The sequence below is a fragment of the Bufo bufo genome, chromosome 3, assembly GCF_905171765.1.
Source record: "Bufo bufo chromosome 3, aBufBuf1.1, whole genome shotgun sequence".
Taxonomy (NCBI): Eukaryota; Metazoa; Chordata; class Amphibia; order Anura; family Bufonidae; genus Bufo; species Bufo bufo.
The window spans coordinates 326,733,239-326,747,934 of NC_053391.1; the positions used below are offsets into that span (position 1 = coordinate 326,733,239).

Sequence of the window (14,696 nt, forward strand, 5' to 3'; positions counted from 1 at the left end):
AGGCCCCTGGTGAGCTTGGTCAGGACGAAACTCTGCGGAAGAAGGGAATCCAGTGCTATAGTGTAGCCATGTTCTACGATGCCTAATATATACGGATCCGTGATGGTTTGTTCCCAAACGCCTAGAAAGGAGCCGAGCCTTCCTCCGACCGGGATGATGTCATTGTTTTGATGAAGAGGGATCTCCCCTGTTGGGATTAAGGAAAAAACTTTTTCCTCTCCCGCCTATCGTAAATCAGCGACCCTCGCGGCTCCTATCGGCCCTGGGATCCTACTGGGACCAAAGAAACTGTCTCCTGGACTTGGATTTGTCCTCTGGAAAGCCCTTCTTACGGTCCGTGGCGTTCTCAAGGATCTTGTCCAGGTCGGACCCGAACACGTATTGACCGTGAAAGGGTAGAGATATCAGCCTGTTTTTTGATACAGTGTCGCCCGACCAGGCCTTAAGCCACAGTACCCGTCTGGTGGTATTGGACAGGACCGCCGTGCGAGCAGACAGCCTAACCGATTCTGCAGCGGCATCAGGCAAGGAAGAAAGTGGCCTTCTTCAGAAGAGGAATACTGTCCAGGATCTCCTCCCAAGGGGCCTTATTCGCTATATGGCGCTCTAGTCGTTCAAGCCACACGGTGAGTGTACGAGCCACACACGTTGCTGCTACCCCCGGTTTTAGGAGAGCTGCTGTAGCCTCCCAGGTCCTCTTGAGCAGACTCTCGGCTTTCCTATCTAGAGGGTCCTTGAGCTGCGCTGCATCCTCAAACGGAAGGAACGTTCGTTTCGCTACCTTAGCAACGGGAGCATCCACCCTGGTAATGGCCTCCCAATCGGCACAGTTTCGTCGAAGGGGTATCACCTTTTGAGGCCCCGTGGGATAAAGGAACCCTTCTCCGGCTTCTCCCATTCTGCCCGTATCATCTTCTGGACATTGTCTGGGACCGGGAACACCGATTTGTGCCTCTCCACTAAACCAGGGCTGTGGAGTCGGAGTCGGGGGAAATTTTGGGTACCTGGAGTCGGAGTCGGCAAACAATGCACCGACTCCGACTAAATTTAGATTGGAATAAAAAAAAAAAAAAGCAAGTTTAAATGTCCCAATTCACAAAAAGTTATAATTAATGACTTCTCTACTGTAAGAATAAAGACTAATGCATGCAGTGCCTCACGTAACCGCAAAACGAACACGTTAAGTGACCGTGAAGAAGCATGCTTTTCATGTGCTTCACTATATGGCACGCAACGCACAATTAGGAGCTGCAATACTTATACTTTCCATAGTGTTGTGTTCTGCTTTTACAGGGAACGCTGCGTCCATGTGTAACCTAGCCTCTCACTGATAAGGGATCCTGTTCCTGATGTTTATGCCTGCTGCTACTATCCAGCCACTTGATTGATTAATAAAAAAAAATTAATAAAACTTTGTTTTCATTGTGTTTGTCTTTTGCTTAAACTGTGCAATACAGTAGACTGTTGGCTTCCCAGCCAGTAGTCCTGTGGTAGGTTGCGTTTCTTTCCCTCAAGGAATGTATAAAATACATTTGCATATTAATACAGAGGAGTCGGAGTCGGAACATTTATCTACCGACTCCACAGCCCTGCCCTAAACCCCCAAAAATCTCCTCCTGGACTGACTTGGACGTCAGTGGCCCTGATGGTTCGGATCAATTCTTCGATATCCTCTTGGTTAAAGAGGAATCTCCTGTACTCGCTACTTTCCTCCAATTCCAGAGATCTAGCAGAAGTCCCCACATCTGATAAATCAGAGTCGGCCGAGTCCAGGTCACTCCCAGAGTAGTCAAGGCCTCTGGAAGAGGGTGGTCTATGGCCCTTGCAGGGCTGGGGTATAAGGGAGGCAGGGGGGTCCCTAGCGGCCAACGCTGATTTGACCTCCATTCTGACCAAAGTCTTGATCTCCTCAATAAAACTAGAGGACTCCGCCTTCACTACGGTAGAGGTGCAGTCTTTACACAGTAGCTTGGACCCTGAGGAAGGAAGGCGCTTAGAACAGACGCCGCACTTCCTGGGTCTGGATCTAACAGAGGAGGTAGACTCCTTTTCTCCCTGTAACACACAAGGGAGGAAAGGGTCAACCACAGCAGGGCAATACGCAATATGAAAAGGTGCCAGCAGGCTACTCACACCGCCCAGAGTAGTAGGAGGCTCAGGACCCGAGCCAGTGGTGGTAGGGGCTCTCATCTTCTCAGCTCCCGTCCACTTGAGTTGCTGTCAGCAGGTAGGGTGAACTGTGGAGGCCTCAGAGCGGTCCGAATTAGCGTGTCTTTTTGAATTTTGCGCGGGCCGCGGCCTCCGTGATGTCACAACGCTGGCCACGCCTCCCGGCGTCCGACGTCTTCACCTGGCGACTGGAGGGAAGCGCGTCATAGCGTTGCTCCAGCCGCCCTTACCGCACTGCTTCAAGCCCGCCTGGGCCGTCGCAGAGGAAACTTCGCCGGGATCACCATGAATGAGGGTGACCCGGGCATAGACCGCGCCTGGAGGAGGGAAGAGACGGACCCCGGAACCGACCTCTGGTCTAACGGATGACACCCCGCCGTAGCAGGGCGAGAAGAAAAAAGGTAAAAACCGAAGAAAAAGGACTAGGGAACCCAGAAGAGCTCCCAGCACCTCTCTGGCATTTCTTCCTTGACAGGACAGGAAAAAAAACTGGCGATGAGGGGTGGGGGTGGGGTTTTTAACCTCTCTGTGTGCTTTTTCCTGTCCTATCAGAGGAAGGCAATCTCAGTTTGTGCTGTCATGGAGACGACTGGGGATTATATATTCCTCCCTTCCACACCATAGATTAGGGCAGATTTGGGAAAGTGAAGTGGGCAGTGTGGATTATCAGGAGGTGGTTCTGTGTAATATGCTTGAGGGTCTCTACCCTCCTGTGGTGACCCTCATCTACTAATCCTGTCTGATTTGCAGACAAAGTAAGCCTAGACAGTCTGAAAATGAACAAAATGCCAGTAAAAGTGATGCTGGATAATAAATCGGATGCATCTTTAGACTGTCCAGTCTAGTTTATACCGGAAATGAGAACAAATGCCCTGAAAATCTGTCCCGATGTGGCCCAACTCTGTCAACTAGGGCTGCAGCTATCGATTATTTTAGTAATCAAGCATTCTACCAATCCAACGATAAATTGGAGTACTTCAATAAGAAAAAAAAACTAATTAAAAGAATGGTTTCCTTTATAAAAACTCATCAATCCTCATCAGCCCCGTCCATGCCATCACTCCCCCACAGTGACACCAAGTACCTCCGTGCCATCAGGTTACAGCTCAGTGCCATCAGTTACTCCTCCAGTGCCACCAACTCCCCCTCCTAGCCATCAGTCCCCAGCACCAGTTAAATCAAATACTTACCTTTCCTGTAAGGCCTCTTTCACAAAAGCAAGTTTTCCGCGCAGGTGCAATGCGTGGCGTGAACGCATTGCATCCGCACTGAATCCTGACCAATTCATTTTAATAGGTCTCTGTACATGAACGTTGTTTTTCACGCATCTGCATTGTGTGAAAATTGCAGCATGTTCTATATTCTGCGTTTTTCATGAGGCCCTGGCCCCATAAGCCCCTTTCACACGGGCGAGATTTCCGCGCGGGTGCAATGCGTGACGTGAACGCATAGCACCCGCACTGAATCCTGACCTATTCATTTCAATGAGTCTGTGTACATGAGCGTTTTTTTTCACGCATCAGTTCTATATTCTGCGTTTTTCACACAGCCCTGGCCCCATAGAAGTGAATGGGGCTTCAGTGAAAAACACATTTCATCCGCAAGCAAGTGCGGATGCGATGTGTTTTTCACTGATGGTTGCTAAGAGATGTTGTTTGTAAACCTTCAGTTTTTTTTATCACGCGCGTGAAAAACGCATCAAAACGCATTGCACCCGCGCGGAAAAAACTGAACTGAACGCAATCCCAGTTAGGCCTCTTTCACACGGGCGAGTATTCCGCGCGGATGCGATGCGCGAGTTGAATGCATTGCACCCGCACTGAATACCGACCCATTCATTTCATTGGGGCTGTTCACATCAGGGCTGTGGAGTCGGTAGATAAATGGTCCGACTCCTCAGTTTTTGGTAACTCAGACTCCTCTGTATTTAATATGCAAATGTATTTTATACTATAAAATACATTTGCATATTAAATACAGAGGAGTCGGAGTTACCAAAAACTGAGGAGTCGGACCATTTATCTACCGACTCCACAGCCCTGCTGAGCGGTGATTTTCACGCATCACTTGTGCGTTGCGTGAAAATCGCAGCATGTTCTATATTCTGCGTTTTTCACGCAACGCAGGCCCCATAGAAGTGAATGGGGTTGCGTGAAAATCGCAACAGTGAAAAAAAAAAAAAAGTGAAGTAAATGTCCCCCAGAGGTCTTGTATGACCTTCAAGGGGGACGAAAAGTGTAAAAAAAAAAAAAAAAAAAAATTAAGTGTTAAAAAAATAAAATAAAAGGTTTCACATGTAAAAAAAAAAAAAAAAAAAAAAATTATGATAAAAAAAAAATAGGAAAAATAAAATGAAATAGACATATTTGGTACTGCCGCGTCCATGACGGTCGGCTCTATAAATATATCACATAATCGACCCAGTCCAATAAACACCATAAAAATTTAAATAAATAACTGTCAAAACAAGCAATTTTTGTCACCTTACATCACAAAAAGTGCAACACCAAGTGATCAAAAAGGCGTATGTCCCACAAAATGGTACCAATAAAACCTCATCCCGCAAAAAATGAGCCCCATCATAAGAAAATCTCTCAAAAAATAAAAAAAACTATAGCTCTCAGAACATGGACACATTAAAAAAAATAAAAAATTGTTTCAAAAATGATATTATTGTGTAAAACTTAAATAAGAAAAAGTATACATATCATGTATCGCCACGTCCGTAACAATCTGCTCTATAAAAATGTCACTTGACTGAACCCCTCAGGTGAACGCTGTAAAAATAAATAAATAAAAACTGCTAAAACAATCAATTTTTGGTCCCCTTGCCCCATAAAGTGTTATAATGAATGATAAAAAAAATCATATGTACCCAAAAATAGTACCAATAAAACTGGCACCTTATCCCCTAGTTTCCAAAATGGGATCACTACTTGGGAGTTTCTATTGTAAGGGTGCATCAGGGGGGCTTCAAATGGGACATGGCATCTAAAAACCATGTGGGCGCCCTGCCGTGTGCCCATACAGCAGTTTATGACCACATGTGGGGTGTTTCTGTAAACCGCAGAATCTGGGTAATAAATAGAGATTTGTTTGGCTGTTAACCATCGATGTGTTAAAGAAAAAAATTGGATTAAAATGGAAAATCTGCCAAAAAAGTGAAATTTAAAAATTTGATCTCCATTTTCCTTTAATTCTTGTGGAACGCCTAAAGGGTTAACAAAGTTTGTAAAATCGGTTTTAAGTAACTTGAGGGGTTTAGTTTCTACAATGGGGTCATTTATGGGGGTATCCACTATGTAGGCCCCACAAAGTGACTTCAGACCTGAACTGGTCTTTAAAAAGTGGATTCTGGCAATTTTCTTAAAAATTTGAAGAATTGCTTCTAAACTTCTAAGCCTTCTAACGTCCTAAAAAAATAAAATGACAACATTTCCAAAATGATGCCAACATAAAGTAGACATATGGGGAATGTTAAGTAATAAATATTTTATGAGGTATCACTTTCTGTTTTAAAAGCAGAGAAATTGAAATTTAGAAAATTGCAAATTTTTCAAATTTTTGGGTAAATTTGGGATTTTTTCATAAATAAAGGTGAAATATTTTGACTCAAATTTATGACTATCATGAAGTACAATGTGTCACGAGAAAACAATCTCTGAATGACTTGGATAAGTAAAGGCATTCCAAAGTTATTACCACATAAAGTGAGATATGTCAGTTTTGCTAAATTAGGCCTGGTCAGGAAGGGGGCAAATGGCCCAGATGGGAAGTGGTTAAAGTCCGAACCCATGAAAAGTACTAACATTGGTGGCGCAGTGCGCCCGCCCCTCTCTCCCCATTGGTGGCAGCGGCACAGAGGGAGGGAGACACTGCTTCCTTCCCCCCTGTGCTGCTGAGAGAACATGAGCTCCCCGACAGCAGCGCGCTCATGTTCAGAAATACTAGACTGCGCAGCCTAGTATAGAAAAAAAATGGAAATCCCAATACGATACCGGGACAAAAGTATAGATTGGGTATCGAAATTTCGATACCCGCAACAACCCTACTACTCATGTAATACTGGAGATAATCGTCAAGAATCATGGTGACAGATTTGGTTTAAAGAGCCTCTGTCAGCATGATCAACACTATTACACCTGTGATTCTGCGTCTGCGCAGTGGATCTGATGAGCTTTGAAAGAATCGCTCATCAGATCCACTGTGCGGGCGCCGAGTCACTGAGCCGACTAAGCACTTGCGCAATGGAGCTTCCCAAGCAGCATCTGATCCACTGTGCAAGCGCCATGTCATTCAGCTGGCGTGAGAGCCCAGTCAGTCAAATGGAGAGTGAACAGAACACAGGGACGTAGCACTTGCTGTGCTCCAGGCGCTACAGCCAGTCTCTTGGTGCACAAAACAAAAAGATCATTAGCATAACGTTATATTTTTCAGCAACTATTAACCCTAGAGACAAAAGAGATATGCCTGGTTTAATAGGGTTGATCATGCTGACAGTGGCGGTTTAAAGCAGCCATACATGTTCGAGGTTAAAATCTGTGGCAAATCCACAGCACAAACAGCATGGAAAGTGCACTATGCTGCGGTACAGCCAAGAACTTAGCCTAAGGTCAGTTTTACGTGAGCGTAATTTGGGCACATCCATGCACCCACACTACAGAGTCCCGGCCTATGCAAAGGTCCAATGACCTGACCTGACAGCATAATAGATCCGTATGAGCTCAGATCAGTAGACTTGCAGCCAGTAACAATCGTGTCCGACACTGGCCTCATACTGAGGGGGCACTATGCGGGCAATTATTCATACTGGGGGGCACTAAGAGGACATTATTCATACCAGGGCTACTATGGGGGCCATTTGATGTCGAGGGGGCACATAAAATATACTGAGGGCACTGCTGTGAATGCACATTGAAGCAAAATGGCCATGAAAAACTGACAGTGTGTCCTTTGTGTGACTGTAGCCTGAGTGTTTCTTTTGTTTGTTAGTTTTACCAGTAAGGTTGTTTTTTTTGCCACCTGCAGTTTTTCTTGTTTTTGTGCACACAGTGGGGGTCATGTACTAACATTTTATGACAGTTTAAAAAGTTCTACCTAACGACTTCTTAAATGCCTGTGCGACAATGTTTTGTTGCATAAGCATTTGTACGCCATGCTCGCCACTTGGAATAGGCGGGTGCGTGGTAGGGGAAGGGACTTTGGAAAATTTGCCATATTTTACACCTGAAAACAAGAATAAAAGATAGCATGGACTGGTGGAGTTGCGCTTAATTTATGACGAGGGGCACGCCTTGTCATAAATTAGGCAACTCCTTTGGCATCGCAGGGGGTGTAAAAAGCAGGTTTGGAAAAAATGACCCCCATTATGTCACTAGTGTTTTCTCCCTACTGAGGTGGTGATGTGAAAAGGCCTGAAAACACCAAACGCTTCCAGAGTATTTAAAAAAAAAAGCAAGTAAGGGTGGGTTCACACTAGCGTTGGGATTCCGTTATGGCTTTCCGTTATAACCATGCTATAACGGAATCCATTAGACGGAAGGACGGATCCGTTCTTCTGCCCATAGACTTGCATTATGACGGAATGCAAAACAGAAGCCTTTAAAATGCATTCCGTTTGCTCTCCGTCCTAATAGAAGTCTATGGGAATCAAAGCGGATCCGTCTGGGTCCCCTTATGCAAGACGGAAAACAAAGTCCTTTCTGTCTTGCATAACGGGACCCAGACGGATCCGTTATGCTTTCCCATAGACTTCTATTAGGACAGGAAGCATTCTGTCTAGGCATTCCGTTATTTTCCGTTTCCACGTAATGCAGGGCTGTGGAGTCGGTAGATAAATGCTCCGACTCAGACTCCTCAGTTTTTGGCACTTCCGACTCCCCGACTCCTCTGTATTTAATATGCGAATGTATTTTATACATTCCTTGAAGGAAAGAAAGGCAACATACATGTCATTACCACCGAACTACTGGCTAGGAAGCTGCTGCCTTCTCCTTTGTGTGATGATCTTCTGCTGAAGATCGGGCAGTGGGGGGATGCAGGAAGGGGCATTTATTGTAAGACATGATTTCCCTAGTAGAATCCCATAGTCATGTTTAAAGTTTAAGCTAACAATCTGAGTTTACAAGGTTTTATAGCTTTAGCTGAATGACAGCAGTTTTTCAAATGGTTTACAGCTTCAGTCTTGAACTATTGACTATCCATTCCCTTCCCTTATACAAGTGTCTCCAGTCCTGCAATCAGTTATCAGTGAGAGGCTAGATTAACCATGGGTGTTGCGTTCCCTGTAACAGCGGAAAGTATAAGTATTGCCGCTCCTTAACTGTGCGTTGCGTGCCATATAGTGAAGCATATGAAAAGCATGCTTCTTCATGGTCACTTAACGTGTTCGTTTTGCGGTAACGTCACGCACTGCATGCATTGGCCTTTATTCTTACAGTAGAGAAGTACCGTATTTTTCGCAAAAGTGTGGGGGGGGGGGGGGGGGGAGCAGTGCATCTTATGGTCCAGTCACTGTATTCTACTACACCGGGCCCCGCTCACTGTAGTATACAGTAATCATATCTAACTTGTGGGTATTGTTAAAGTATTCCAATCATCTTAAATCTAGCGCTGTACTACTTACTACTAACTTCTTGGCAGTCAGGAGGCCGGGTGGGCGCTCGTAGCGTAGCTCACTACGTTACGCGCCTGCTCCGCCCACTTTATGAATGAAGCAGGCACCGGGCCCCGCTGCCATTACAGAAACAGATGCCGGGCCCCATTCACTACACAGGGACACTGTTATGGGGGTGGGGGGGAAACTGTGGATGACACATAAGATAAGATGCTGTATATGTGTCATCCGCAGATGCCCCCATAACAGTGCAATCCACAGATGCCCCCACAATGATCCCCCATAACAGTGCCATCCGCAGATCCCCCGACCACCATTAGTTCAAAACCCACCAAAAGCACACCTATTTTTTTTCTTATTTTCCTCCTCAAAAACCTAGGTGCGTCTTATGGGCGGGTGCGTTTTATAAGGCGAAAAATACGGTAATTAATTATAACTTTGAGAATTGGGACATTTAAACTTGCTTTTTTTTTATTATTCCAATTTAAATCTAGTAGGAGTCAGAGTCGGCTCATTTTTTGCCGACTCCGACTCCAGGTACCCAAAATTACCTCTGACTCCTCGACTCCGACTCCACAGCCCTGACGTAATGGACAAAAACAGCAGAAGCAAAAATAAGGCTTGTGCGGCCTGCGTTCAATCTTTCCCAGGTACCTTCAGCTAACACCTGGAGCCGGTGTTTTTGCTGAAGAAAAAAAGTAGCCAAAAAAAAAAAGCGCAAAAGTGCAGGAAAAGGAAGAATACCGCCATAACACAGCATGTCATGATGTACGCTGTACTAACCTCTTTGTAAAATAGATACACCTTCAATAGCTGCAGGTCAAAGTATTGACCGGCCGAAAAAAAACTCTCCCCCTCCCCCCAACTCCCCCATACGTGTTTGGTTCAGCTGAGTGTATGTAATATTGCTAGTAGGAATGAGCAAACTTGTGATTTCAAGTTCGGCGTATAACGTTCGGGTTATCTAGCGGAACCTATAATTCTTAAATAACCAGAACCTTGTACGCCGAACTTGACAAGTTCGCTCATCCCTAATTGCTACCAGTCACAGAGAGCAAAAGGAGAAGGTGAAAAAATTCAATTTGCCAGATCCTTCTCTAGAGAGCTCCACACTTACGTTAGATTGTTGGCCAGTCTTACCAAAAATGTCCAGTTGGGCCAACAATGCACTAATGTGTATGGGGGTCTTAAGGCCACCGAATCTCATGTGCACGGTATACACGCATAAGATATATGGCCACGAGCAATAATGGTGCAGAACAAGTTCATGAGAGGAACCATAGGGCAGAACTTAGGCCGGGTTCACATCACCATCCGTCAGAAGAAAAAACAAACAAACGGATTTTGTATTTAAAGCAATTTAGGGATCGACCGATTATTGATTTTACCGATATTATCGTCCGATATTCAGGATTTTGAACGTTATCGGTATCTATTTTGCCGATATACCAGTAATGTATCGGGAACACGGATCACGCTGCTGTCAGCGCTCTCAGTGTTCCCTCAGCAGCACAGGGGAGAAGGAAGCAGTGTCTCCCTCCCCCCTGTGCTGGTGCTGCCACCAATGAGAGGAGGCAGGACAAGAGAAGGGGAGGGGCTGTGGCCGCTGCGCCGCCAATGAAGATACCTTTCTCATTAATTCATATACAGGAGGCGGGAGCTGGCTTCAGAATTACATAGCCGGTGTAACGTTATACTTCCCTACCTCGTGAGATTTCCCTACCCTCGTCCCTTCCGGTCGCACCGGACATGACGTGAGGAGGTGTGCGAGGGTAGGGAAATCTCAGGAGGTAGGGAAATAACGCCATGCGCCGGCGGGAACACATCCTAGTGCCGCTCCGGCCGCCATCTTCCTTTCCCCTCTGCATGAAATCACCCTGGACCGCCGCAGAGGGGATCTTCGCAGGGAGCGCAACCATTTGCATCCGAGCACAGGCCATGGGAGAAGGAGGGAGAGCCGAACCTACGGATCCGACCTCGGCCTGAAACATGCAGGTGGGCCCGTATAGAGCCTCCATACACCTCTCCTGCTTCCTATCCTGATGGGACAGGAAAAAACACTGGCGATTGAGAGAAGGGGTGGGGTTTTAAACCTCTGTGTTTTTTCCTGTCCTATCAGAGGAAGACAGTCTCAGGATGTGGTGTCATGGAGACGACTGGGGAAATATAACGTTACAGCGGCTCCCGACCTCTATGACAAGTAGCTGCGATAGTTAACCCCTCAACTGCCGCGGATCGCAGCTACCGCTCATAGAGGTCGGGAGCCGGCTATGTGATTCTGCTGCCCGCTCCCGCCTCCTGTATATGAATTAATGAGAGAGAGGTATCTTCATTGGTGGTGCAGTGCGCCCCCCCCACCCAAGCCCCCCCAGTATTAATTATTGGTGGTGCAGTGCGCCACCCCCCCACCCAGTATTAATTATTGGTGGTGCAGTGTGCCCCCCCCACCCAAGCCCCCCAAGTATTAATTATTGGTGGTGCATAGCGCGCCCCCCACCCAAGCCCCCCAGTATTAATCATTGGTGGCAGTGGCCACAGGGTTCCCTCTCCCCTCCTCCTCAGTGGAAGTTCTGATCGGAGCCCCAGCAGTGTAAGCCTGGGGCTCCGATCGGTTACCATGGCAGCCAGGGCGCTACTGAAGCCCTGGCTGCCATAGTCGGCTCCCTGCTGCTGTGTGCACAGAGCAGCAGGGAGAGTGTGAAGTCCTATTCAATAATAGGTAACATGTCGCACTAGGGGCACTGAACACCACCAGGTGCTCCTGTAAATTGAGACCACTCACTCAATACAATAAAACGTATAATATAGATAAACAGGGCACTCAAGGAAAACCGCGACCATGTATTTAAAGCAAACCTGAGCTTTTATTGTTACTAAAACAGATAAATAAAACAATGGATAACAGATGTCTAATAGCAATATAATATACAACTGACTATCAAATATAGAGTAATGTTAGTATAGAATAATCAGTAATACTGGAAGCAAATGATCGATATTCCAATCTAACACCATATATTCAGTCCAATGGTTATGTTGGAAGCAAATGATCGATATAACACCATATATTCGGTCCAATAATTATGAACAACCCGAAAAAGTCACTGATTGTCGATAAAGCTTGCCACTTATTATCAAGACCAAGACCAGATGTCCCAAGGTGAATAGGACAAAGGTTCTAGTCCCTAAGAGGGCTAATAGTAAAAAAAAAAAAAAAAAAAATAATACACGTTAACAATAAACATTCATTTTCAGCAGATGTGTAGGAATTTTTTTTTTTAAAAAAAAATGAAAATTCACAGAATATCGGTATAAATTATCGACTATCGGCCTGAAAGTTCATAGATTATCGGTATCGGCCCTAAAAAAAATCAATATCGGTCGATCCCTATAAAGCATCATTTATGCACATTTGGCATCTGTTTTAGCCATTTCCGTCTGCAATCCATTATCTCACACGGAAAAAAACGTCCTGCATGCAAACAAATGGCTAAAACTTATACAAAATACACTGAACTGAGCATAACGAATGCCTAAAATACAGGATCTGGGTTTTTTTTTAATCTTTGTTTTTCTGTTCTTCTGATGGATCAGAAGAACGGAAAACTAAACTGTGATGTGAACTCGGCCTTAGGCCTCATGCACACAGCCGTTGTGCGGCCGTTCCGTGCATTGGGGACCGCAAATTGCACTCTGTAGTGCTTCCGTGCCGCAGCTCTGGATTGCGGACCATTCAACTTGAATGGCCGGGCAACAGCCGTTTGTGTACATGAGGCCTTATTGTGTAACGCTGAAGCAACAGATGTAGGGTCCGATTCACATGTCCACAACTTCGTTCCGCATTATGCGAAACGGAATTGCGGACCCATTCATTTCTATGGGGCAGCACAATGTGCGGCCCTGATCCGGAATTGCGGACCCGCACTTCCGGGTCTGCAATCCCGTTTCCCAAAAAAAAATAGAACATGTCCTATTCTTGTCCGCAATTGCGGACAAGATTAGGCATTTTCTATTAAGTGCCGGCGATGTCCGTGTTTTGCGGATCCGCAAAACACACACGGATGTGTGAATGGACCCGTATCCTGAGGTGACATTTTAATACGTCCATGAAGGCAAACTGAGGCACAGCGGACAAACAAGAGGGACGCACATTAGTTCACTTTCACCTAATTCTCATACCCAGGAACGTCTCCAATCCCCGCTCCTGGGGTAGCCTGGCCATGGCAGTACTAATAAACCTGCCCTGTGCTGTCTATATGGGTGCATGATACGCTCCGTTTACGGATAAGCTACTGTGTGGCCCGCTTTGGTCACCTGTGGGACTTTAGACTGTCACCTGCTCCTGTCTCTTCTCAGTCTACTGCTATACAGCTGCATGCAGTGTGATGGCACTATAGCTGGCAGAAGCAAATACAGTTATAAAGGAGGACATCCTAAAACACACTCCACCAGTACAAGACCAGTAAGGCTCAGACCTGGCTCTAAGTGCAGGATTTCTTTCCGCATTTTTTTCAGCCCATATTGAGGCCATTAAAAGGGGCGCCAATACTTGACACCCCTGCCATGACACGAGCAGATGAGGGCACAGCACTGGGGTGGCACACTTACCATTTGTTGGTACACCTCCGCTGATACTTGGTCTGTCAGCTTAACCACTCCCGCGACACCGAAGGAGAACCCCAATAGGACCCTGATAGCCGTGAATACAATGGCCATGGCTGCTGTCTTCTGCCCTCCCGCTCAGGATAGTGGAGCCTTGGAGCAGGGAGGAGGAGTGCACCGAGCCCGGGAGCCGCTCCCTCCATTGTCCTCCCTGCAGGCCATTGGACGAAAGCGCTTTCCAGTCTCCACCCGTGTTTTGGCCTCGGAGACCCCGGGTGGAATACGCGCCCAGAATGTTGTTTGTGTGGCGACATGTGGGGCCTACGGGGCTGAGGCTTAGTACATAGCTATGCAGTCGGGCGAGCAAGCATGGGAATACCTCATAGTGTCACCCCGACCTCCATAGATAAAGGAGAAGTACGAGACCCTCACAGACGAGTATATCCCCACCGGCTTGTTCTGAGGGGCTCCCAGAACGGGGCGAGCAAGGCCTATTTAGCACCAAATGTATGTGACAGTACAAGATGTCACCTCATAGATGCCCTACATGTAGGCCTGCATTTTGAGCCACAGTATGACACATAGAAAGTCAGTTATACATTTGGTGCCCAATTAGGGTATCTGCGCACGGTGTGTAATACATGCTGCGTAATATAGTCCTTGCTAAGTGGATGATATTTCCAAAATCTCATTTAGGGCTCATGTGCACACGACTGTATGGCTTTTTCAGTGTTTTGCGGGCCGTTTCTATCAGTTTCTTTTTTTGTTTCAGTAGTGTTTCCGGTTCCGTTGCGTTTCTATATGGCATATACAGTAATGACATAGAAGAAATTGGGCTGGGCATAAAATTTCCAATAGATGGTTCTGCAAAAACGGAACGGATACGGAGTCAATTCTGTATGTGTTCAGTTTTTTTTTTGCGGAGCCACGGAACGTGATTTGCGGGCAATAATAGGACATGTTTTATCTTTGAACAGAAATATGGAATGCACACTTCGTTTTTTTTGCTGACCCGTTGAAATGAATGGTTCAGTATAAGTAACGCATACTGAACTCAAAAAACGTTTGTGTGCATGAGCCCTTACACAGTGTGGAAATCTTCCATGAGGAAATTGACCTGCGGGTGTGGATTTAGAAAAGCAGCACAAAAATCCACAGAAACTTCACTGCCTTGCACTGCTAAATGCACAAGGGTGTTGTTAGGGCTCATGCACACGAACGTGTCGTTTTTTGAGGATCCGCAAAAAACGGATGCCGCCCGTGTGCCTTCCGCAATTTGCTAAACGGAACAGGAGGCCCATTATAGAAA

General features: G+C 46.1%; 1 protein-coding gene across 1 annotated transcript in view; it reads right to left on the reverse strand.

The window, feature by feature from the left end:
* Nucleotides 1–13,553, reverse strand: part of TMEM35B (transmembrane protein 35B) — a 39,338-nt gene extending 25,785 nt beyond the window's left edge. Inside the window, exon 1 of the mRNA XM_040424369.1 lies at nucleotides 13,394–13,553. Within this exon, the coding sequence (XP_040280303.1) occupies nucleotides 13,394–13,501 (108 nt within the window). The 5' untranslated portion in view covers nucleotides 13,502–13,553. The remainder of the gene's footprint in view (nucleotides 1–13,393) is intronic.
* Nucleotides 13,554–14,696: the final 1,143 nt, after the last annotated feature.